The 27,001-nt window shown below is 30.3% G+C and overlaps 1 protein-coding gene across 1 annotated transcript in view; it reads right to left on the bottom strand.

The window, feature by feature from the left end:
* Positions 1-490: 490 nt before the first annotated feature.
* Positions 491-27,001, bottom strand: part of RhoGAP1A (Rho GTPase activating protein at 1A) — a 116,830-nt gene continuing 90,319 nt past the window's right edge. Inside the window, exons 18-23 of the mRNA XM_085810393.1 lie at positions 19,951-20,106; positions 19,060-19,169; positions 16,652-16,791; positions 15,434-15,568; positions 10,446-10,551; positions 491-9,644 (exon numbers count right to left, since the gene is read on the bottom strand). Of these exons, the coding sequence (XP_085666519.1) occupies positions 9,425-9,644; positions 10,446-10,551; positions 15,434-15,568; positions 16,652-16,791; positions 19,060-19,169; positions 19,951-20,106 (867 nt within the window). The 3' untranslated portion in view covers positions 491-9,424. The remainder of the gene's footprint in view (positions 9,645-10,445; positions 10,552-15,433; positions 15,569-16,651; positions 16,792-19,059; positions 19,170-19,950; positions 20,107-27,001) is intronic.

Genomic DNA, 27,001 nt, shown 5'->3' on the forward strand with positions numbered 1-27,001 from the left:
GCCATGTCTGGAGAACCTATAGGAAGCTGTTTTTGACAGCACCAACATTGCTGTAATTCTTATTGGTTTTACAATAATGAATTATCACATTTACCCACGCATGCTCTTGTGACATAAGGGATCATCATAATTGTGGACACAGTTTCTTTCTACACTCGCAGCAACTATCTAAACTGGTTAAAGCAAAATTTTATATAGAGATTATTTTATTGTTGAGATAGTTATTAAGTAAAAAACAAAGGACCATATATCATCCATTTAAATGCTAAATAAATAACGGAGCTTATATCTGGATTACATCAATATGAATGTATTAGGTAGTCAAAAATAAGATAAAATATAACAAAATATCAAGATATTTTAACCATTACATTTCTGATTTATAACTGATAGAATAAAAATAAATTTAAATTTATTTGTTCAATAATATATTATTGCTTCTGTCTCCTACATTAATTCCACACAATAATAAAAAAAAAAAACACAAACATAATTATAAAACAAATTTTATTAAATTAGTTTATTTTATAAAGGTATGTGGACCCTGTAACCTAATCTAGGTCAGTTAAATATATATACAAATCTACTTTATAATGTTTACAAAATGTAACTCTTCTAATTTTATACTGGAAATTAAATATTACAATCAAAATGTACAAAGCTTAAAAAATGATAAAAGATTCTGCAAGATGGTTATGAAAACACAGTGCTTATTTTGCAAAATATAAAAGATTGCATTTAGGTCTTCACGGTCTCTTAAATGCTTGAGATGTCACATTGTTAAATTTTTATGTAAAAGTTCCTGTCTAATACGGAAAGTCCAATCTTAATTTACAATAATCTCTTTTAAATACAGAGGTCACCCCTTTGGGGGGGGGAAGTTGTCAGAAGGAATTGATACTTAAATTTGTTAAACCATGTATAAAAGTGTTTGGATGCGTGTAAATAACATTCTCAACATATACACATGCTAATTACCTTATTTACTTAAATTTCCCACTCTAGTTTTCTACAGCATATGATTTAGAAACTTTTGATTTCTGGTAACATATGCACAAACAGAAGATTATTTTCTGCAAGTATATCATTGACATATACATCCTTTGAAATACATATTATAATACAGTCAAAAGTCAGTAATTCGGACACCCATAATCCAGAATGATCTATAATCCGGACCTCAAAGCTAAAAACTTTCTGCGCATAGGCGTTTACGCTTGCGCGTAAGACCTTTACGGCTGCGAATATGCATGTGCGCATGCATGCACATTTAATGTATAACGGATGGTGTAAGCTAAGCTAAAATTATCTAATTCAGTTAATGTTGCAGATTGTTGTTTTTTAATCTTTAAATTGGATCCAGCTTATTATTTTTTACAGACTGTTAGAGCAATTTTATAAAAGTAAGCTTGAACTTTCGATTATGTCAAATAGAATTTCCGATATATATTTACTAATCTGTAAAGGATTTACAGAGCGCAAGTATGTTATGAAATCCGAAATCTGTTTATCAATTTCACGCTGCTCTGTGGCGGTGTGGGGTGGGGGAAACGCAGCGCAATGAATTGGAAGTTGATCTGTCAGCACTATCCCTATCTTCAGGGGAGATATTTTTATTTTATTCGTCTTATAATTCCTTTCTAAATGTAGTATTTCATCTCGATATACTCCGTCTTTGATGTGATTTAAATCAAGTTCCTCATCATTATAATTTGCTTCCGATAGTGAAGAAAGTAACAGAGAGGTTATTGAAAACGAAAACATTTCGATTGACAAATTAGTCGGTATTCTCAACACAGCAATTATAGGATTTGAACAGCGGAACTTTGTAACTAAACAAGAAATTATGTCTGTTTAATAGAATTAAAGAGAAAGTATTATCACATGAAACAAAGCAACTTAACCGCTTCCCTTACAAATTATTTTGAAAAAAATTGCAAAAAATCATCACATTTTTTTATTTTACTAATAAATATAACAAAACGAAACAAATCAAAATATGTAGGTTTTAAGTTGAATTTTTAATTTTTTGAAGGTGTAAAAGCATTTATTTTTAATATTAGTTTACTATCCCGAGTTATCTCGGGCAAACGAAAAAAAGTTAAATATTAATCTTTGTATGATAGTTTTTGAAACAAGGGACAGCACAGAGTGGTACCTGACGTTCTACATTTGTATCTGGTCTCTTTTCTTACTGGCTTATCGCTGGAATCTCTTTTACGGGAGCACAGAGTACACTGTCTCGTTGGATTTTATTTTATTTATTTTTTTTTTTTTGATTTTTTTCCCAACCTTTTCATATTCACTATCTTCCATCATCGCCATTATTTTATTTTTTTCCAACGCACGCATCTTTCTTTATACATTACTAATCCACAAGCCAATGTATACCATAGAATAGGGAAACACGTGACCAGTCCCTCCAAAAGAACCATGCAACCAACAAAATTTGGCAAACTGCCAATCAAAGCTAAATATTTCCTTTCATTTCCTCCAGACCGAGTAAAACCGTGATAAAAGAAATCGTACTAACAAATTCTGCTCTGCCTGAGTTTTCTCGGGATAATAATTAACTGCAATATATACGAACCTGAGATAACTTGGGATAATCAGGCAAGCGATTAAACAACTTACATTGAAAGAAATGTTTAATAAAGTAAACAAATAAATATTAAGCTTTTTCTTTTTGTAAATTTTGATACCCTTTAGATCATAATTGTTCTTTATTTCATAAATTACGGTTTCATATTTTTAATTTTGTAATTTCTGCATGCCATCTTACCAGATTTAAACTGATGATCTATAATCTGGAAAAATCGATAATCCGGAATCGCTGAAGTCTTGACGAGTCCGGATTAACGACTTTTGACTGTAATACTAGTGCGTCTCCCGATTTTCAAGGGGTGAGTAAGAAAAGAGGAGGAATAACTGGGTAAATATGGTATTAATTTTATGTAGATTACTGTAAAAGTTGGCATGGCCAACTTTCTACTAGATAAAATGTCAAGACTTACGAAATTAAAAAATTTAATTAAATATAGCAATTTTACGGTAGTAAAAAAGTATTCAGCAAAATAAATTGCTGTCAAGCTTCTTTAAAAATATTAGTTATTGACTTGATTTAATATTCTGCTTGCATAAATTTCATTTCAAGAAATATTCTTTAATTCAGTGTAATTTTTAAATCCCCAGTACTAAATTTGTACAATGCACAAAGTTTCAATTAAAAATCATAACCTAGTCAGAAACTTATTGAATATTATTCATCAAAATTAATTTTAAAAAAAGGTTTGAAATCTGCAATATATTTGTATATTTTTAATGAAAACAATATAATAAAGGATTTGTAATTCAGCATACTCCTCTGATCTTGTATTAGAAATTCATGGTATTTGTTTTGACTATTTACAAATTTGGCAAATTAATTTTGGATAAAACTCCTCTGTCTTTTTTGTTTTTGCATTTTTATTTCTGTTTCTCATTCTATATATTTAAAATCTAGAACTGAAAAAATACATAAAATTTTATATTTTTTAAATACTATAGGAAGATTTGGAATCCTTGAACATATCATGTTTTACCTCTACTGTAATTTGTCCTGACGTAAAAGGGACTTTTTTTTTTTTTATGACGTAGGATTTGTAAGGTAATATAAATTATAAGATTTGATATAATAGATTTAATATTTTATAGATTATAAGACTGTAAGATAATTAAATTAATTTATAAGACGTGGGATTTGAATTTCACACTTTTCATATGGTCTTGAGTTATCATCTTACAAACTTTGATTACTTGCAGATTACAAAATAAAATGCTTTTAAATTCTAGATAAATTATAATGAAGAAATAATTTGTTAGAGCTTGGTAGCATTTTTATGTATGATACAATTAAAAAATATTTTTAATTTTATTTAATTATGATTATAATTATTTAAGTGATTAATAAAAATAGCTTTTAACAATGTGGCACACAAGAAACAGATTAAAAAAAAACTGAGTTGAAAACAGTGAAGCAAGTTCTTGTGAAAATGTGCATTGATGGAGAACAAAGAATATTAAAATTACAAAAAATGATACAAATTTATATTAATACATACAAATGTTCATACAAATATATAAGACGGGTATAGCAAACATTTAATGGCACTCTTATATAAATGCAATATTCATGAGCAAAATACATACTCTGGAAGTTTATAAACATCTTAATTATAAAAACTCATGTTTACTAAGACACTTGCCTAGTATTAAGTAGATACAAGCATTTCTAGAAGCACATGTTAGTTAATTAATCAAAATAACTATTCCCTTAATTAATAAGAGATTAAAGAAGAAATGCACATTAAAATAAACATACTTAACATTACACATTTATGAACAGTTTCTACTTATCCTTGTTAACTTTTATAAATATATTTTAATAACACATGCCATATAATTGACATTTAAAACACTGATTTATTTAGTTCTTTAATATTGCTACTACATACCTTTGTGACAGCAGTATTGATGCTCATTAAAAATGATTCCATATACATTAAACAATTCATTTAATTTTTAAATAATGATCTTTTAGTTTAATATCAACATCAAAACTTTTATTTATATTCATAAGCAATGTTTATTTAAATATAAATTGTTTCAAAGCTTGAAGGGGGAAGTTAAGATTTTCCACTTCACTAATAGAAAAAATTGATAGAAGAAATAATTATTAAATTTGTAAAAAATTAAATACAACAAAATTATCTTTTGATAATGTTGAATTTTGATTAAAAAAATTCTTTTTTTCCCCTTCTTTTTTGTATTGACATGTACAACTGTACATACCACTTTTGTCTCATGATCTCAAATACTCTTATCATCTGTATATTTAATTATTTTTTAATTCTGATGCAAAGTTTTTATTTGTATTTTTGTTGCAATATCCTAATTTCAGGAAAGGTAACATATTATTAAAAAATTTTAATAAAGTTTTAAAAATATTTTACACAAAACTCCAGTAAATCTTTGAGTAAATACTATTTTAACTAGAGTTACAGTAATTTTAAGTTGCAACATATTTCCAAGCCAGTCTTTTGGCAACAAAAATTAGTATTTTTGGGATGTTGCTGGGGAGAAAAGAAAAAAAAAAAAAAAGGAAATGTTAATTTTTTTTTTGAAGGGGGGGGCTTGGAAAGTAAAAATATAAAACCACACAATATGAAAATCCGAAGAAAGAACAAATTTTATGGAGGAAATCTATTGCATGACAGCTTACTTTTGATTTTATAAAAACTGTAATAACGGAATTTATAAATCCCCTCTCCCTTTAAAAAAAGTCTCTTCAACTTTTATTCCATTTCCTATGTTTTTTTTTCTTTTTTTTTAAATGTGTGAATTCATAAAACAGACACTTCCATTTTACCAAAGGAACAAATTTTTTCATTATTCACATTTATAAAAATTTAGGGATGATATAAAGATATACTGCTCGGAGTCTTAAGTACATAAAACCAAATGATTATGTAATTTCATATTTGTTCCTAATTTTGCTTCACTGAATTTTCAAAAATATTTCTTTTGATTATGCAACATATAAATATATATATATATATATATACAGCTAATTATTCTAAGCTAATATTTTTCAGATTCAATTTCACATGAAAATAATTTCTAAAAAAGCTCTTTTAGTTTTATTTTATTTGCATGTAAAATGTTTGAAATGACACCACACAATTTAACACAAGAAGCATAACTAATTAAAGTGAAATTTTTTCAGTTAACATACAACAGGTAGTTGTCACTTGGAAAAATTAAAAAATATTGCACCCTTTTATTTCCAGCCATATTACTGATTCTAACTCTGGATTTTTGACAATATGCCCACTGACAATGAGTTATTTTATAGCACCTGTTTCAACATATAAAAGACATAACATAGACCAACTAAACATCACATTCTAGAAACTCGGTTAATTACACAAAAAATTTAAAAATATGAAGTTAATGTACACATGTATACTACATTACATTTATAAAAACCCTTCAATTATGGCAATAACATAATCCTAGTTCTTTTCCTATAAAAATATTTTTTCCATTCTGCACTAATAGCATGTAAAAGTCTACTTTTTATAAATGCAATGCAATTTTTTTTTTTTTCAAAATCTACTTTTATGAAATAAATGCAACCTTTTCAAATCTCTCTCTCTCTCTTAAATATTCTTTCAAAAAACACTGAAAATGAGAAATCAAATAATTTAGCCATTCAAAACTGCATACATATGACTGACAAATGTTATACATAGTCCACATAAGTCTGATTACCAATTAAGTCTAAATGAAGAGGCCACAGGACCTTTAGATTTTAAGGTGCTCTCATATCATAATACAATTTTGTTCTCATGAAAAGAAGAAAAATCAGAATTGGAGGTCCCAATGAATGGTGTGCCAAGCTTCCGATATTTCCTTAATCTGGCTTTGGTTAATGCCATTTACAATTAAACAGGAATAATCTGCAGTCTGTTTCCTAAAAAACTTAGGAAACATTACCTGAAATTTAAAATGAAATGATAAACGTGTATGGTAATAGCTAGAAATGCAGCAACATTAGCATAATTTCATTCTTTAATTTGGCTGAAGATTCCAATTGATAATCCACATATCAAAAACATGTCCTCAAAATGGAATTTTATGAACAAGGTGTATCGAAATAGGTTACTTGTTCATAATGGTAGAAAAAATGTCCTGCACATATGAATTCTTTCATTGAAAAACAAGTAATTCCACAATGTATATGTTTTGTTTTACAACTAAAACAAGTAATTCCACAATATATATGTTTTGTTTTATCTATCTTTTGAACTTCAAGGAAAGAAAAATAGTGTGCATTATGTTTTGATTCTCTGCCACATTTGTAACAGTAGTTCCATTCTATTCAAGATTTAATTTCTGATATTAAAAGTGCACTTAATGAATGAAGTAGGAAAATGATATGCTATACATGAATGCAGTTTTCTTATTTTTCTTGTTGTATTATCATACATCCCCCCTTTTTGAACTCTTTAAACACTAAAATTTTTGTTTCTATTATTAAATTTATATTTTTGTGCCAGAAAACATTTTACTTGTATTATTTTCCAATATAATAAGACTAACCATGCAATTCAGTGGAATATCAAAATGCCATTTATATAGTGAGAACAATTTAAGGAGCAGAACTTACCATTTAAAATATTTTATATGTTTCTTACATCTATGATTAACATTGTATTTCTGAATTGTGAATAACCTAATATATTTAAACAAAAAACAAGCTATAACATTTGTTACTCGTATTTTTTATCAGAATAATTATTTTAGTTAACATTTAATTTTATCAAAGACATTAATTTTAAATCAGTGCTAAATACAAAGAAGTGAATTACAATAAGAAAACACTCAAGTGTAGTTATTTAAGGACATTATATTGTTAAATTATATGTCAAATATGTGATTATATGGAAAATTATATAATTATCTTATATTATTATAATTTATTAACAGTACTGACATAACATAAATAGTTCAAGATGTCCCCTTCTAATGGCATACTTTTTTCAGAATATAATTTGGATTATAGGAAGATGCTTTTAGATTTATGGTGGTATTTGAGGAATGTATTAGAGAAGGGGTTCTCAACTGTAGGAGTTCCATAGTTTCAGGAAGCTTTATATTTATCTGCTAAATATTTCATTTTATTTTATCAAAAAAACTACTTTTATTAAAGTTTTGATATTTATCCATGAACTTTTTGTTGTTTAATTTAAAAGCACATTAAAAAATAATATAAACCTAAATAAATGTATACAAAAAAAGGGGGGACAGTTCTGTATATCTCGTTCTACAGAACCGATTGTCAAAATTTAACTTGCGTTTATCATATCTCGAAAGCAGGACTTAGATATATATTAGATTTATGTATAGCATTGTTCTAACACAGATATTTTGACACAAAATCGGACTTTGTCTGACATAACATACCAATTTTTTTTTCATTTTCGATTCTATGACTCAAATTATGCAAAAGTGCCAAGTTTTGTAAAAATCACAGGAGTAGTTTTTAAAAACTTAAGCTCTCAAAATGTTAGCTCCTCCATGCTAATTTAATTTGGATATTTATTAATATCTGTTTTTGTTCCTTAAACATATTTGGTTCTTACTTTCACATTTTGAAATTGATGTCTATTCCAAATAAAATTCACCCAATTTTTATTTATTTTAAAATAATTTTTATAAAATTTTCAGAAAAAATTTTGAATTATAACCTATAAAACTTTTACCATCATCTTAAAGAAGATTTTTTTTTTAAGCATATCTGCAAAAAATTAAGAGTTTTTGATTCAAAATTTCCTAAGATATACGTGAATTTACATACTGGCGAGGTTTTGAAACTTGGCGTATTTGTTATAAGTGATGACCTTTCCCCCGCTTGTGTACAGTGAGAAAAAGGAAAGGAAAATAGATTGCTATAAATTAAGTTATAGTAAGTAAATTATTCTTGGTGCAAACTGAAAAAAGTGCACCAAGAAAAAATTTTTAAATTTCTTACCAAAAATTACAAAATTTAATATCTAGGCATAATTTGAATCACAGAATCGAAACATGAGAAAAAATTGGTATACTATTTCAGAAAAAGTCCGATTTTGTGCCAAAATACTTATATTAGAACAATATATGTTATATACAAAACTAATATATATCCTATTTCGTGTTTTCAAGACATGAAAAACATAAGTTAAATTTCGACAATCAATCCAGAAGAACGAGAGATATAGAACTATCCCCTTTTTTTTGTGCAAGGTGTATTTTTCAAGTTTTGAAAAGAAAGGAGGCGGATGGATGGAGCTAAAAATATTAACAATGTTCGTTTAAAGAATATTGATTTATTTTCTGATAGACTCGGACTCAATGCAAAATGGTATGGCTTAGTCCACTGTGATTAATGCATTCTAAAATAGTTTCATGTCATAAAGCACTGCTCATATTAGCTATGCAACATTTCAGTCAGTTACAGTAAAATTAGACATGTTACTTGTAACTTTACAATAAATAAAATACTTCTCAATTAAAATGCAAAAACAACATTTTGATAAACACCATAGTTTATCAAAAAACACAACCCTTAAAACAGTACTGTAATATTTTGTGATCTTTAAAAGAGTACCACAATGATAAAGAGTATCTTTGTACTGTTTGTAGCTTACTTCTGTGAGCCCTTAATATTAAAGTATATGCATTTATTTTTTATGTAAGTTTGCAAGGTAGAACACAAGTAATATAATATTAGACAATATAAAGTTGTTCTAAAAATGAATATATAATACAAAAATAAGTTCAAATTGAAAAACCTAATGATAATATGTGTGTGTATATAAATAATGTATCAAAGGCTAGACTTTTATTCTTGCGAATCTGCTTTGAGCTGCAATCCAGCGGCATGCCGCTTTAGAAAGAAATAAAAAATTCCAGCCTGAGCCATCACATCCACAGTACCAGCAGTCAAGAGATCTGAAGGTGAAGAACTGGAGCTCCGACTTCCAGGCCTCAAAAGTGTTGGTCCAAACACAGTAGCCAAATTGTGCAAAGACATCTTATTTGTAGCTTCACTTTGGTGGATTCTGAAATACAAGTAACAAAATAAATCATAAATTAAAATGAATTAATACACTGTTGAAACATGAAATTCACTATAATAGAAAATGAAAAATGAAAAGGTCAACTTTAGTTTTTTATTATTTAGAATGAATGTAAACTTAATGCAACAGATTTTGCAATTTTTTACAAAATTGATTTTTTTAATTAAAAAGTGCCATAACATAAATATTTTGCTTAATTAAAGCATTTTTTATAAATCAAAGTTTATGTCTATCACCAATTGTATCGAAAATAAACGTCACATAAAGACTTCTATGGATATGGCGTATAAAACTAATGAATTGTTATAAAAGCGATAATTTTTCTTTGAAGCCTTTTAGTTCTGTATAACAATTTTCTACCTTAATTAATATTTTAAATTTAATAAACTAAACTCAGTGGTGCAACAACCCTAGTGGGCCAAGGCATGCAGTGCCCGAAATCTGCTTTCTAGACCGTGGGTCTTGGGGTGCATTAGCATATGCCCTGAACAAGTGGTCAGCTTGTCACAGGATCCCCGTTGTTTAGTCCCCAAGGAACTTGGTACACATTTTATCAACCCACTCAAGGGATGAAAGGCTGAATCAACCTTGCCCAGCCTGGATATCTAACCCCAGATTTGTGTGCTGCTGCACAACACGCTAGCCACTGCGCCACCAGGCTTATTTTAAATTTAATAATCTTAAAAGAATTTCCATCACATTTTTAGAAATCAAAAGCAATTATTTATTCAAAATCTATGGTAATCTATGGTTACTTTTTGGTCCAGTTTCAGATATGCTTACCTAACAAGGTGATCTAACAAGAAAGTAATAATTCCTTGATTAATTTCTGGAAGTTCTTCAAACAACTGTAAAAGTTGTTTATTTTTTTCTTCTTGATTGCTAATGCCTGAAAAAGTGAGACAGTTCTAAGAACATAAAATAGGGAAAATATTAACAAAAAGTATTACAAGTTAATATACATTATAATTGCAAATGGAAGACAAGGATTAACAACAGAGATTTAATCAGTAGTATGAACAAATTAACAGAAACAAAAAATTAAAATCATATAAAAGCAAAATTATTTCACATTCTGATTTTTAATAATTTATATGCATTATTAAATAATTTTTTAAAAAATATAAAAAAGCACAATTATTTAAATTTAATCATTTTATTTCTTAACAGAAAATCCTTGATTTAAGTCATCATACAATAGAAATTCAAAATCAATTTATTATGCATTAATTTCAGGTTTTTAAATACCCGAAATAATGGGTTAATCAAAACATATGTAAAATCTCAATGAATTTAATTATGTGCAGCAAATAGCACTGTTTTAAATGTACAAATTTTAAAATGCAACTATAGTATCACTCTGTTTACTGGTTCAGGGTGGCAGTGGGAAGAGGAGTACAAGAAAACAAAATTGCTGAGGCGTTGAAATGAAACTGAAGTGGCAATGATCTGTAACACAGCCAAAATATGGCAGCTCAAATGTACTCAATGCTGTTTTTGTACACATCTGCATGCTTATTTTTAGCTGATGTAACTAAATAACAGGAAGAGAAATGCTCATAGGAGAACATACATTCAAACATTCACACTCCAAATTGATGTTTGTAAACATATTGGTAGGAAATCCAAACTGTAAGTTCTCAGATAGTATTTGACTGATTTTCATTTGTGTACCCATATTTCATCTTTTATATTTTCTTCCACTCTTCCTTCTACCATTCATTTTACTTCCATTAGTAATGTGCTATCTTAGCTCTCCTCTTTTTAAAGGTCTTATGTATACCAATAAAAGGTATCCTTCAAATTAAGAATAGTGATATTAAGTGAATAGTATACTATTAGTACTAGAAAAATAAATAACTCTTTTTTTTTTTTTTTTTTCCCTACTATCCTTCAAAACAGCACATTACAAGGAGGGCATTTCATCCTTTCTCATCGCCCCTTTTTTGTGGATTAATAAGTTAAAATGACAAAAACCCATATAGAGACATGAATGAGAGTACACTCTGGTGTACAGCACATTTCAGTCTCTTTATTTATAATATATTATGTATTGTAATGAATAGAATACTTTATTTTAAATTTGTTTAAAGCTGAAAATGTTGTACTCTATATATGTTAGATAATAAGAGAAACACGCTAATGTGACAATCAAAATCATAAAAACAACCTTGTATTTAGCGTAAGAATATTGAAACACTCAATCGATTTCGAGGGCAGCTAAAGGTTCTTCTTCATCAGGAGAAAGAAATACCTAGAAAGAAAGAAAAATAAAGGGGAAGGAGTCTCAGAAACACGTGGTCCTTATCAGCACTGCACATGGTTATAAACGGATTTTTAACCAGAGTTACACTGGCCGCCTACTTTTACTGAGCCAGGCTACCTGATCAAACATATAACACAAAGGACAAGAAAAATTAGTGAAGTCAAAAATAGGGAGCGAGGGGCAAATCCACCTTCACGCTCAAAATCTGAACTTCGAATAATGGAAAGAAACCACTGAACGGATTTTTATACTTTCTGGTAGTACCAAACGCGACGAGGTAACGGCATCTATTGGCAAAAATAACTGAATTAAGATAGTATAATTTTAAAGGCATTAGGAAGGACTGGATTGGACTTCAAATCATTAACTAAACATGCTAAATCTTTGTGAACATGAAAAGCCTCAAGAAAATCCAATTCACCTATGGAAGAAGCCTTTTGAATAATTTTTGCAGACCCAAAATGGTTAAATGTCCCAAAATGGTTAAAAGTCAAAATTATGGTTAAATGTCCAACTATGATTCGCTATTGAAGACTTGTTGATTTCGCCTTTTCTGACATAAGATTCATGTTCCTTGATATGAAACTTCAACGCTCTTTTTGTTTGGCCAATATATCTTAAACCACACTGACAAGATATACTATAAATTCCCCAAGAATTCAAGACAGAAACGCAATCTTTTAGAATCGAAGGGTGAAATTTATTAATAGGGGAGAAACCGACTTGAAAATTGAATTTCTGGAGAATCCGTGCAATTTTATAGCTAACAGAAGGATAAAATGGAAGCACGACAAGGTCATTAATATTATTTCTAACAGTGGAATGTCTTCTTTGATGGGAATCTGAAAATTGTTTAACAGCTTTATCAATAATCACGGGAGAAAACCCACGGTCAATCGCAACTGCTCTCAAATAATTAAGTTCATTGGTAAGCAAAGATTCAGAGGAACAAACTTTAAGCGCGCAGAATACATAATAGTAAAAAGAAGCCATTTTTTGCTTAACAGGGTGGCAAGACTTGGCATGGGTTGGTAAACAAACTGCAAAGGGTTTACGGTACACAGTAGTGCTAAAATCAGTTTCATTGCGGATTATAAGAATATCAAGAAAGGGGAGGGAATTGTTGGATTCAATTTCAAGAGTGAATTGGATGGCTGGATCAATAGAATTCATAATAGATAGAATCTTGGATAAATCTTCTTTATAACCATAAAAAAATGCGAAAGTGTCGTCAACATACCGAATCCAAAGACGAAAAGATAGTTTATCAAATAATTTCATCTCAAAATAGTGCATATAAATGTCAGCAAGTACCGGACTGAAAGAATTACCCATAGCCAATCCTTCAACTCGACGAAAATATGCATTTTGGAAAACAAAGTGGGTTTGGCTTAGAGAGACTTTAGTAAGCGAAACCAACTCATTAATTTCAGTATGTGTGAAGTGAAATTACCGAAGCCTAGTTTCAAGACAATTTAGTGCTCCTTCGACCGGAACATTAGTAAACAGTGATTTGACATCAAATGAAACCATAATGGAACGAAGTGGAGAAATGTTTTTAAGTTTATCAATGACTTCAACAGAGTTTTTTACAGTGTGAATATTGTTAGCAAGTAGAGGAGAAAATCTGGAAACTAAATATTTGGCCAAAGGATATGAAGCAGTACCTATGTTGGAAACAATGGGTCGAAAAGGAATACCGGTTTTGTGGACTTTTGGAAGAGCATAAAGCCTAGCGCAATTAGTAATAGGTGGAATAAGTGATTTCTTCAACTGCGTTGGAAGAATATGAGCAGATTTGATAGCACTTTTAACTTTCGTGAGGTCCGAAGTTGAAGGATCTTTAGGGATCGAGCAGTATGGGCCTTCATTTATCAGTTTAGAGATTCCAGTAATATATGTGTGTTTGTCCATAAAAACGATCTGTCCGCCCTTATCTATATATGTTACCTATTTTAGAGGTTGGGTTTGCCATTATCTGTGAATGCATAAATTTGCAGTAAGTCTTGGACTATATCACTTATGAATACAAGAAATCTACCATACTAATAGTTTTTCACATTTTTAATAATCTATAATGTTCTTTTCTTTTTTACTCATAGTTTATTTACTGCATTTGTTTTAATTACCTACTCTAATTTAGATGTTAAATTTAAAATTCTGTAATTATTCCAACTGGAGTGACAAGTCTTTTAGAGAAAGCTTCATTTTAACAAATCACATGTGATTTAACGAATTAAATAATGCCATATTTGGAAATATAGTGTACCCTGAATTAAGTAAAATGAAAAGGACAGAGTTTCTATGATTTTAACTCCACACTTACCATTATTAATACAAATACTCAATTCAATGATAAGAAGAGAAAGTCTATTTGATGAGCATATTTTGATACTTTTATACAGCTATTAACTGTCATGACACTGCACTTCAATATTTTTCACTTCTATAATACATAAATTCCACTTATCATGAAATAAAAATAATTATTTTGTTCTCTTTTTACATGTGTCATTCTATTTAACACAAGTGGGCCAAGCTAACTTCTAAGAAATTTTTGTCTTGCCTAAATTCTAAGATAATCAGTTTTTATTTGTTTTGTAGCACAGTAGTACATGCAGGTAAAAATAAATTACATAACAGACCATAGAGAAGAATGAAGTACCTCCCCAGAGCGATTAGTAATTTCACATGACTAAATGTATAATTATTTTTAAGAATTAGTTTGTCAAACAAGACCCTACAATACAAACAAGACCCCTAAGACAAGATACAATGAAAATGCATGAAAGTTTTAATGTCATCTGAAGTTGTTGGCAGTCTTTCACACTGATTAACAACTAAATAAATAATAAAACTGGTGAAACATCAGAATCAGCTTGGGCAGATTTAACTCAAATTACTACTGTGATCCTAACATCACAGGAATAATTTCATTAATAGAGGAAGACGATGTTCGCAACATTTCTAGTGATATCCCAGTTGTATGCAAACATATGCAGCATTTATTGTCAGAAAATGAAAGTGAATTAAATCCTGTCATATGTAAAACAGATTCCCCCCCCCCTTTTTGTGAAGAATTTTTTTTTATTCCAAATGCAAATTTACTTTCATGCATTTTCATCATATACTATTAATGCTGTTTTGTTGAAATAATAAATTTAAAGCGAATATTTTCATATGGCTTTTAAAAATTATTTTTGCAGATTTTTTAGATCTACAACCATTCTTTTCTTTCATAGATACACTGTATCTTACCCCAATGTATTCTTCAGGAATGTATCTGTCATATAAAAACAGAATTAGGTATACACTGATGTTGTAAACAGTTTGGTGCAAAGTTGTAATAAAATATATTCTAAAGTTACAATATAAAAAGTTCTAAATAGGAATGCCCCCCCCAAAAAAATTACTGCAAGGACTTAAAGCACTACCCCCCCAAACCTGTCCATATGTTTTATATGATATAAATGTTTTTCAATAAAAAGCACAACTCCAAACTTACTAAAAGCACGGAAGAATTTTTGGTAAGATGCATCAGTAAAAAGAGCTTCAGGTAACTCTCGGAGATACATTTTAAACATTCCTGTTACTGAGTGAATATCAACCTCTTTTAAAAGCTGTTCTGCTTCATAAACATCTAAATAAAATAAATAAATAAAAAAGACATGCATTTCATGATTAACTATTAAACACATACTTATTTCCATTATTATCAGATATGAGTAAGTATGTTTGCACACTGACTTTTAATACATTTTTAAAAATTGATTTTTTAATATTAACTTTTCTAATACACAGATGATTGCAGATTTCCCATTAAGCGAAAAAGTAAAAGATCAGAATTACTGCAAAATAAAGTTGAAGTATTAGTTTGCCAAACAAGATCCTAACAAGAAGAAGATAGGTTGATCAAAATCAGATTCCAAATTTTTCAAAAATTACAGTTGTCAGTTACTGACATTTCCATACACTGTCTGTACAACTCACCTGGGGAAAGCAAAAAATTCTCCGATTATCTGCATTTGGCAAAATAAAATAATTACTAAATGTTACATACACTTAGTTCAAATGTTACCACTTGAAGCCCAACACAGTGATTTTGCAGAAATGCAAAAGTTTCTTTACATTATATTTTTATTCTAAAAAAGAATTTGTAGCAAAATAGAACATTACACTTATGGATAACCAACTAACATTTATTTAGAGTAGTGATGGGTATTGAAAAGTGAAGGAAACTTTGAGTTATAGCATTGCTGCTTTATGCAAGGGGTGAACTACAAATAAAAATATTTTTCTTCTTATTTTAAAAATTAAATCAGTAACAGAATTAAGACAAATGAGACTAATTAATGCAATCTGAAAAATTAAGAGCTTCAATGAAAACTAAAACTCACAATATACTTAATGATGAGTTTCAGAACTATTCACTTTTTATAAATTATTTTCTGAATGTGTACTTGTAAAACTGCATTTCAGTCTGTGAGATCAATAGTTTTTTTTTTTTTTTTAACATTAAAACATTGGAATAAATTAACATTAATTATAAATATCCAATATTCTATAAAAATATTATTCAGTTTCAAGAGCTGCCTAAATAACCACATACACACAATTCAGAGACAAAACAAATCTCTATAAATCTAAGCTAATATAAATATATGCAGATGCTTTATTAAATTTCAAGCTTTTAGCATTACATTTTTATATTTTTGTCACTTACTTGTTTCAAAACTTTTTTTTAGCCTTTGAACATCAGAGGCAGAACCCGAAACTCTGTAGATACCAATTTCGTGAATTCCACGTTTTTCCACCTCCCTAATACAACTGATCATAATAAATGGAATAGTAGACTTTTCTTTCCTGAAAACACACAACATTTCATAAATTAATACACAGTACATCAATATTCCTCATTCAGAAATGCACAAACCAATATGAAAGTTTTCTAAAATGCTGAAGTACAACAAAATATACAAAGCAATACTTCAGAAAAAAGTAAATAGCATTGGAAAGGATCAGAATGTTATCAAAATAGAAACACTCTATTACTATATAAAATTTTTAAACATTTTACAAAACAACATGGACGATACTTCAGTGCACCCTCATCGGTGTAGTGGCTAGTGATGCCATATCATTGGTCCCAGGTTTGAATCCCAGTGAAGGCATGTATGTTTGCAAATATATAGCATCTTTGAAGCATAGGGCATTTAAAATATCATCTGCCTTTTGGCCATAATTAACCTTTTGAAATCAGGAATTTGAGTCCTGTAAGATCATTAAAAAGATGCGAGTTTTTCGTACCTTGGGCTTTCCCCCTTTTAAGAAGTCCTTTACTGCTATCAACAATGGCGCTTTCAGTTAGTTTGATTCATCCTGAAAGAAAGGCTTTCCTTTACAAAAACAGTGGAAATGTAGGGATTCTTTTCTAAACTGTTTAGATGGGTTTTTTTTATATGGAGGGATAATTTTAAAGGTCAAATGATTCCAAATCAGACTTTTTGGTGTTACACAGAAAGGAATGTATATAGATAAAAAGAAACATTGTAATAGGCCAAAAATTAAAAACAAAAAAAGTTTAACCAGTCTTGTGCTATAGCTGCAGTAGTGAATTAAATTAAACTTAAAGCATTTAAATTAAATTGGAATCAAAGCAAGGCAATTCCTCAACAATATTAATAATTGCAATATTGGATAAGAGGTTTAACACTGTATCTAATATAAATTAAAATAAGAATTCAGCAGTAAAGAAACTCAAAAAATAAAAAGGCGAAAAGGAAAAAATATACAAAATTATAAAAATTAATCTCCTTTTACTCAAACTCTAATTCAGAACTCATCAGGAAAAAACAGATTAAAGTTTTATAAAAGTCAATTAATTTGTTTCGAATATACATTGTGAATACATGTTTCGTTGTTCTGGTACATTTGAGATCAAACACTGAAAGAAGATTCAATTAAATTTTCATTTAAGACATTAAAATTCATTTAAAACCAAAAAATCAAATCTCAAATGTATCCAGCATTTTCCTATCAAATAGCATGCAGACAACTTCTTTATAAATAAACTAATGACTTTTTTAAAAAAGGAATTTTCCAGCTGCCAGAGAAACGGCAAAAAGGTCATAGAACAAAATTGTGTTTATATGATTCAATGAAATTTTCTCATGTTTTTGTAAAGCTTCATTTGGATTTATTATATATATATATATAATGCAGATATTTCCAGATGATCCAACATTTAACCAGTTTTCTTTTTTAAATAATAACTGTTTCCCGTGCATCAAGTCCTACTCAAAACAGGTCAAATGCCCATTAGCCTCAATAATTCTGCTCTTATTTAAATATATATATTCTTTAATTAAGGATATTTATTATTTCTCCATCATTGTACTTTTTTTACAACTGTATTCAAAATTTCCCCAGCTTCATTCCATGTGATCTTGGTTGAGCCTTCTTATTTTTCATTACTCAGCATTTCTTTTGCCTCCTACAAATTCAACACATTTTGAAATATAATACACTTATCTTTTCCATAAATGGTTAATTTTTCAATTTGCAGGAGTTTCTGAATATTGCTGAATGAAATGCTAGTAGCTTTGTGCAAGAATGGCAGCAAAAGAGGTATCAAATTATTGGTGATTTAACATAGTCAGATTTTCATACTCATATTTTTTATTTATTTATTTACACTGCATTTGCAAAGAAAATCACTACAAATATAATGGGGGGGGGGCAGAATATTTCCTTAATTTATAATTTGCATAGAAGATAGTAATAACTATTTAGTAATTGCTTATTTTTTGCTATGTTTAGTTCCTTGACATACTTTTTATAAAATCTGTAGACAGAGGGGTGCAAAAAATGAAAAACAATTAAAAAGAACTTTTATTTATATATTCATTTTAATCTGCAAAGCTTGAAGGAGTCCTTATATAACAAATAAAAGACATTCTGGAATTGAAGTAGGGTTTTATGTAGTTGAATAGTGACAAATCCTAAAAGAAAAACATATTGCTCTGGACAAAAATGTATGATTAACCTCTCAACAGGAAAACATACAGCATAGGGAAAAGAATAACCAGTTTCTATATCGCAATTTTTAATTTAATTTAAAACAAAACTTACTTGCAGACTTGTTGAATTTTTACACCGAAAACTCCACCAGACTTTGAAGATGGAATTCTTCTCAGAGATAATTCTGGAGGTTCATACTTGAGACCAACAGTGAGCATTAGCTAAAATAATTGCCAGGAAAACATATTTACAATTTTTTACAATAAAAAAACTTACAGATTTATTACAATTTTACTTCTAGTCAAAAAAACTTTTTTTAAAAAAATATTTGTTTTAAAAGAGTTTTTTAATAAACTAAATTTAAGACTAACAGTTTTATACTCCTTGTTTTTAATTGCTAGAGAAGTTGACAGTTTGTTAAAAATTCTTCACTTTAATTTTATTACTACTACTATTATTTTTAATTTTTTAGAAGTTCATTTCATTAGGTTTTTCTGGGGGGGGTGTGAAAGTTTTATGTATTTAATATAAACCTTCATGAAGGACAAAAAATTATATAATATTAAGATTTAAACACCTAGATATGATTACACAAGATTAAGATTAGATATTTTATACACTCCAAGTTTTAAATATATAACACAAAAAGAGTTAAAAAATGAAATTTTGTCACTACATTATCAAAATTAAAACTGACATCTGACATTTGCTTTCATTTTTCATCAATATTTACATAAAAGTAAAGCAGTTAAATACTATATGATGAAATAAATAGAGTAGCAGAAACAGAACACAATAACAGAAAGTTTATTTTTTATTTTCTTTCTCTCTTCTTAAGTATGTCATTAATGAAGAAAAGTTTTAATATTTCTCCCAATTCATATAAGAAATAATTTTCCTAATATTCCATCAAATAAGAAATATACAGTTATTCATTGCAATGTTTTGCTCCATCGCTTTTAAATTATCAGGTGTGCTGAAAGCATATGAAATGATTCTTACCTCCTGTAAACTAACAGATTTTTCTTGTATTTTATCAGTTAACCAAGTTTGACTAAGCTCTAAGGCACCTTTTCCTCTTAATATTGGTCCCTGTGGTGTGTTTTCATAGCACAGAATTCTTAAAGTTTGAGAACCTTCTAAATCAATAACAAAGTCCTGAAAATAAAAAGAAATTGACATGCAAATAAACATAAAATTCAAGTAAAGTGCATTTAACAACATTTCTTTTATACAAATTCATGAATATGTTTTAATGCATTTAAAATATTTTTATCTATAAATTTAGAGTAGGAGATGTTTATATCATTTGTTTAATGTGACACTTTCTATACAGTTTTCTTTCAATTTTGCATGCTTAGTGTCGTGTAACCTTTAGTGGGAAATTATTTCACAAGACACACTCTTTTAAACTACATTCTACTTTTATTATATATACAAAATATATCATCACTCGCATACACACTTATATATCTACAGCTAAAAAAACTTCTAATTACAGCTACTCGCATTCCAGTCCTTTTCTTATTACTGCGTATGCTTCGATGCTTGGCACTGTACCAGCTTTAAGTCTGATTATAATATACACATCGATAGTTCTCGATATACCACATCCATCCCCCTTTATCATAAGTGCAGTCTATCTGGAGGACGTCGAATTCTATTGGACCGACACAAAGGCTGTGGCACTGCAGGTTTCTTTGGTAACCTGGTTGTATCAGCAACAGGTCTGGTGGATGGAACATCTGGTACAACCTCGGACTCAGAGGACGACACATATTCATCTGTCTGGTGGCTATTATTTTTGGATGGTTCTGGAACTCCACTCTTATCAGGCTCGTTGGAAATCATGAGAGCTGGAGGTGGACGTAAGGACCCCTCATCTGTTACGGTTCCTCCATCACGCATCTGATCGATCTGTCATCGCCATAGCTGACCATCTAAATTTATGGTGTAATGAAGATGCCCATCCTTGGATTGGACGGTTCCAAATCTCCATCGTCTATCACCTTGGCGATAATTTCTTACTGCCACTCTATCTCCTACTCTAAATCCTCGGTCTGCAAACTCGTAGTTTCCTTTTCGAATTCTGTCTTCCACCCTCCTTTTGAGATTTGGTCTCAATAAATCTATTCTTGTTCAAATTTCCCACTTCAGCATTAGCATTGCAATGTTCTGAAGAGTAGTTAAATTTGGAGCCTTCCTATATTGCATCAAAAGTGTACTCAGTTTTTGTCTCAAAGTTCCTGGATAATTTTGCATTGTTCTTAAAGATTGTTTTACTGTAACCACATACCATTCAGCCTGCCCATTACTGAATGGTTTAAATGGTGCTGTAGTTTTGTGTTTGATTCAGTTACTCTGTAGAAATATCTTAAACTCATGTGAAGTGAATTATAGTCCGTTATCACTCACTAACAATATTGGAATCTGAATCGTGCAAAAAAGTCCCATAAACATTCTATTGTTTTAAAAGTCGAGCTTGATTTCAATGGATAGGCTTCTAGCCATTTAGAGCGAGCATCGACGACTATCAAAAACATATGCTCAAAAATAGGTCCTGCATAATCAATCTGAATATGTTCCATTGGAGCGCTCGGGTACTCCCAATGATGAACTTTTACCTTAGGAGGATCTATTTCATGTTTTGCACATTCAGAACAAATTTTGGAAGTATTTTCGATATCTTTATCTATACCATTCCAAAATACATAAGATCTATCAATTGCTTTCCTTACAGTCCCTAAGTGTCCGTGGTGCAATTCTTTCAAAACATTCTCACGGTACCATTTCGGAATACAAACGCATTGACCATACATTATAAAGCCATCTTGAAAACTATACTCCATCTTCCTTCCTTTCAATTCACCGCCACTTTGTAGTATTCGCAGCAGAGGACTAAGTTCAGCATCTATTTCAGTTTCTTTAGCCAAATCTCTGGCCGTGATTGTAAGAGTTTCAATCTGCTGTAATTGAAAAATAGTTACATCATCCTGAACACATAGTTGCTCCGAGTTCGTCGGCAATCGCGATAGAAAGTCAGCATTACCATGTTCGTTTGTTTTTCAGTAAATAATATTGAATTGCAATGACTGTAAAGCCAAAGCGTAATGTAGGAGTCTTTTGCTGCCAAAACTGGAATGCCTTTCTTTGAGCCGAAAATTGCAACAAGAGGTTTATGATCTATAATTAATGTAAATTTTCTGCCTTTTAAGTACAGAAAAATTTTTTTTTATTCCCCAAATGATTGACAAAGCTTCTTTATCGGTTTGAGGATATTTCTTCTCTGTTTCACTTTCAGGCAGAGCTTCTTGCATTAAAAGCAGCCATCAATTTGGCAAAATATCAATTAGGAATTAAGGTCAACATATACAGCGACTCCGCCTAAGTTTGGAGTCCATCCAAGAGCACAAGACAAGGAGTCCTTTGGTGCAAGATATTCAGAAAATTCTTCTAAGTTTCCCACCAGATGACAGACCTATCCTGATCTGGGTTCCAGCTCATGTGGATATTACTGGCAACGAAGTGGCGGACGTGCTTGCAAAATATGCAGCCAATGACTCCAATAGACTGGAAAACGCAGTAAGTGTTCCGCAGTCCTATTTCAAAAAAAATCATGCTCAATAGCCTTTTACAAGAATGGCAGAAAAGATGGGAAAGGGAAAGCACAGGGAGGAGAAGCTACAAGTTCTTTCTGAAAGTTACATGCTCAATTAATACATACAGCAGAGCACAAACTCAATTCTACACTGGCCATGGTCCCTTCCCACATTATCTTAAGAGATTCAGCAAACAAGCATCAGAATTGCGTGAATGTGGCAAAGTAGGTGATGCAGATCACTTCCTCTTCAACTGACCACAAACCGATATACTGCATTTAAAAATGCCAAGCAGTGAATACTGGCCACAATGGGCGAAGAATACCTGTGGCAACAAGCAGACAAAAACTAAAATAGAGAAGGTAATCAGGCTATGCTTAGCAAGGTACTAAGAAATTCTCCCCCTCCCTCAAGAATTGTATCTTCACAGCATAATTTTAATAGCAATTCAAAATACTACAACAACTGAAAATCAACACTAGAAAAATAGCTCACCCCGTTGAATAGTAACAGGACTGTAAGAGGAAAACTATTGTAATGTAAGCATATTACTATCCAATTTGTATGTACTTGATAAAAATAATATTGTAAAGCAGTTTAAATGATATTGAAAATCCAGTCAATGTGTAAATGAATTACAAGTTTACTTTGATTATCTCAGTAAAAGTATTGTAAATATGAATTCAGATAATGTTTAAATGTACACATAACTGTCATGATTTTATGTAACTATCACACGTACAAGACAATGTTTGTAATCAACATATCTATGCTTATACACAGGCCTTGTATGCCCATGCAATATTTATATTTATATTTTTACACGGAGGAAATATTCCCTTCTGCCAGGATGACTATTAACACTGTAAGATTTTTACAACAAAGTCAGGTCAGTCGTTATCTCAGGCAGCGCTCAGTGTTCTTGAAGCATATGCAATTGGCCCTTTCTGTTACATCAGGAAGTTCGTGAGAATATACTGCACCTAACCCTACTGGTGATGCATCAGATGCCAATATTAAGGGCAATTTTGAATCATAATGCATTAGAACTTTTTGTGAACACAATTCTTTTTTAAGGTTTAGAAAAGCCTCCTGATTATCTTTCATCCAAACCCATTTTGAGTTTCTCTTTGGTAATTGATATAAAGGATTTGCGATTGTAGCTAATTTAGGGCAAAATTTTCCATAAAAATTAAACAATCCCAAAAAGTTTTGAATTTCCTGGACATTTCTGGGCCTTGGGGCTTTTGCAATCGCTGATATTTTTTCATCAGTCTAATGTAAACCATTAGCATCAATTTTATGACCTAAGTATTTTATCTCATCCTGAAAAAATTTACTTTTCTCTAAATTTAATTTTAGTCCATGAGTTTTACATTTTTCAAAGAAATTTTTAAAGTATTTAAATGTGCTTCATCATCCACCCCCGTTATCCGCGCATCATCCATGAAGACCTTACACCCTTCCGTTCTGTGGACTAGTTCGTCTACGTAACATTGCCAGATTGCTGGCACTGCATTTAACCGAAACATTAATCTCTTACACTTATATAATCCCTTCTGTGTGTTTATTGTTAGCAATTTTTGAGTCTCTGGGTGTACTTTCATTTGTAAATAAGCATGTTTAAAATCAATTTTTGAAAAATATTTTCCCTGCTCAAACATGAAAATAGTTCCTGTATGGTCAGAAAAGGGTGTTGAGGTGTAACAATATTTGGGTTTACTGTCACCGAGTAGTCGGCACACAGCTGTATAGAGCAATCCAGCTTAACTACTGGTACTACCGGAGTTGCCCATTTCGACATTTCAACCTTTTTGATTATATCCTCTTCTTCCAAGCGATCAATTTCTTCATCTATATGGCCCTTTAACGCAAATCGTACTTGCCTAGCTCTACCAAAATTTGTTGAAGCATTTGGCTTCAATTCAAGTTGAACCTCATAATTTTTTATCTCTCCTAATTTTTTGTCAAAAATCTCTTTATATTGTTCCAATAATTTATTTAAACTACTCTTTTGAGAGACAGAAATTGACTTTATTGAGGACCAATTTAAATTTATCTCTGAAAGCCATTCTCGACCAAATATTGTATCAAGGCTTTCTTTAACAATGTAAATGTTTAAGTTTTTATTTTGACCTTTATATTCTACCTTAACTGTAGTAAATCCTAAAGGTATCAGTTTTTCTCCATTATATGTTTTAAATACCAGACCTGTATTTTTAATTTTCTTTTTTGAAATTTTCCGGAAATTTTTTTAAACTCATTACCGATACTGCACCTCCTATATCCAGTTCCAGAGCAACCGGTTTTCCATCTATGTTCACTTGGACCATTATGGGCGGTTTCCTATTTTTCACCTCACTGGAATGTCTGCTGTTTATAGGAACTGTGTTTTCATTTCCTACATTTAATTGTTTTTGTTTCGCTTTCATTCTTTCAGCGTTTTTAGCACTGTAGCATATTCTTTCAAAGTGTCTGATTTTCTTACAAAATCTGCAGATACTTGTCTTAAATTTACAAGAATTGCTATCATGGTCAGTCCCCATACATCACGAACACAATTTTCCTTTAGCACTCTTAGCTGCGAAGTTTTGTTTTTCAAACTTTTGTTTTGGAGCGACTGACTTTATTCCTGGCACGATGATTTCCCTATTATTTCATTTGCACCTTTTAATGCTTTTTCCATTGCTAAAGCTATTTTTAAAGTATCATCTAAACTGATATTATCCTGCTCAAAAATTCTATCCAGAATAACCCTATCTCTAAGCCCACTAACAAATGCATTTTGCAACATTGTATTTAACATATCCTGATCATAAGCACACGGTATGGCAAGTGACCTTAACTCTGCTATATATACACTAATTGTTTCCCCCTCGTGCTGCTTTCGATTTAAAAATACATGCCTGCTAGGAATTATAAGTGGCTTAGGATTTAAATGATTTCTCAGTGTTGTTTTTAACACTTCATAATCTTTATCGGAAGGATTATCAGGAGCTAGCAAGTTTTTTAAGAGACTATACATTTTTCCAGACAAACTAGAAATCAATACTTTCCCACGCTTATCCAGTGAAACATTTTGTATATCTAAATAACTTTTGAATCTCTCTAGAAACAAATCAAACTGTTCTTTGTGTTCATTATATTTTTAAAACTGAACTGAAAGTTTCGAATTGTCCATTTGTGAAGTAATAACTGAAGTAAGTCTCTCCATTAGAGCTCCATTCTGCACTATTAACTCAGTTACAAGCTGCTCCATGACCTTCCAAAAGAAAAAAATATTATAAAAGCTTTTAACTTGAGCCGTCTTTGGAGAATCCCCTATACCCTTACTCAGATTGCATTAGGCACATTTTTTTAAAAAATCACACATCCATCGTCGCCAGCTACCGTGTATCCTTTAGTGGGTAATTATTTTACAAGACACACTCTTTTAAATACATTAAATATTACAGATTCAAAAAAGCATTTAACTGTTCTCTGTTTTATGCTAAGCTATTAATTCAGACAAATACTTTTATTACAATTTTTTATGCAGTTTTTTTCAACCACACTACATATAAGTATATCAGTGAAAAAATAATTAAAAAAATTGTAACCATTTTTCCACATAATTAACTATTATTCCTGGACCTTCAGTTTTCGAAAACAAAGAGAATTATATCTTATTATTACTTGAAATATCATTGAGCTGAAAATCCTCTCGAAGAATGGTAGCAGGCAAAGAGGAATTAAAAACCCTTTGATTCCCTTGGAGTTCTCTACTGAAATTCAGAAGGAGTTGGAGAAATTCATATTGTCACCTACAACATGCTCAAAGCTTAACCAATGGCAAGTGATCTTTTCCTTTCTGTCATATTAATATATAGACCTGATCTGAATATATATCTCAAAATCAGAAGGACAAGTAACAACTTTAACATACATTTGTTGATTTTAGTGAGATGATTAAACTCGGTTGCAAACCACACTGTAACTAAATATAGTCAAATAAAAATTAAGACCATATTAAAAAATGAATGTAAAATGAAATAAATACAAGATGAAGCTATGGATCTATAATCCTAAAATGGAGGCTGGATAATCTATCAACTGCAAGTTAACCAGTGGATCAAACAATGCGTCCTTCTGCAACCATTGTGAGGGTCCATCAAATTATTAGATTATTTCATACTTTTCCTGAACATGGGTAGATTGTGATGTTGCCAACAGTAAACAGTAATTCATACTTTTGGAAAGGTTAAATAGCTTTCATATATTAGGTGTGACAATTTATTTCCAGAATACCTCTGACTGTAAATAAACTTATCCAAGTGATGGTTACAATTTTTTTAATTATTTTTTCACTGATATCCTTATCTTAATGTGATTATCTATTGGGTACAGATCAGTTGAGTGTGGTTGAGGAGGAAGGGTTTTGTGACCTTATTTGTGAAATGTTAGCCTTTTTTGGG

This window comes from Stegodyphus dumicola, chromosome 2 (assembly GCF_044657685.1).
Source record: "Stegodyphus dumicola isolate Sdum_Otavi_A_Nest chromosome 2, ASM4465768v1".
In the NCBI taxonomy this organism is placed as follows: domain Eukaryota; kingdom Metazoa; phylum Arthropoda; class Arachnida; order Araneae; family Eresidae; genus Stegodyphus; species Stegodyphus dumicola.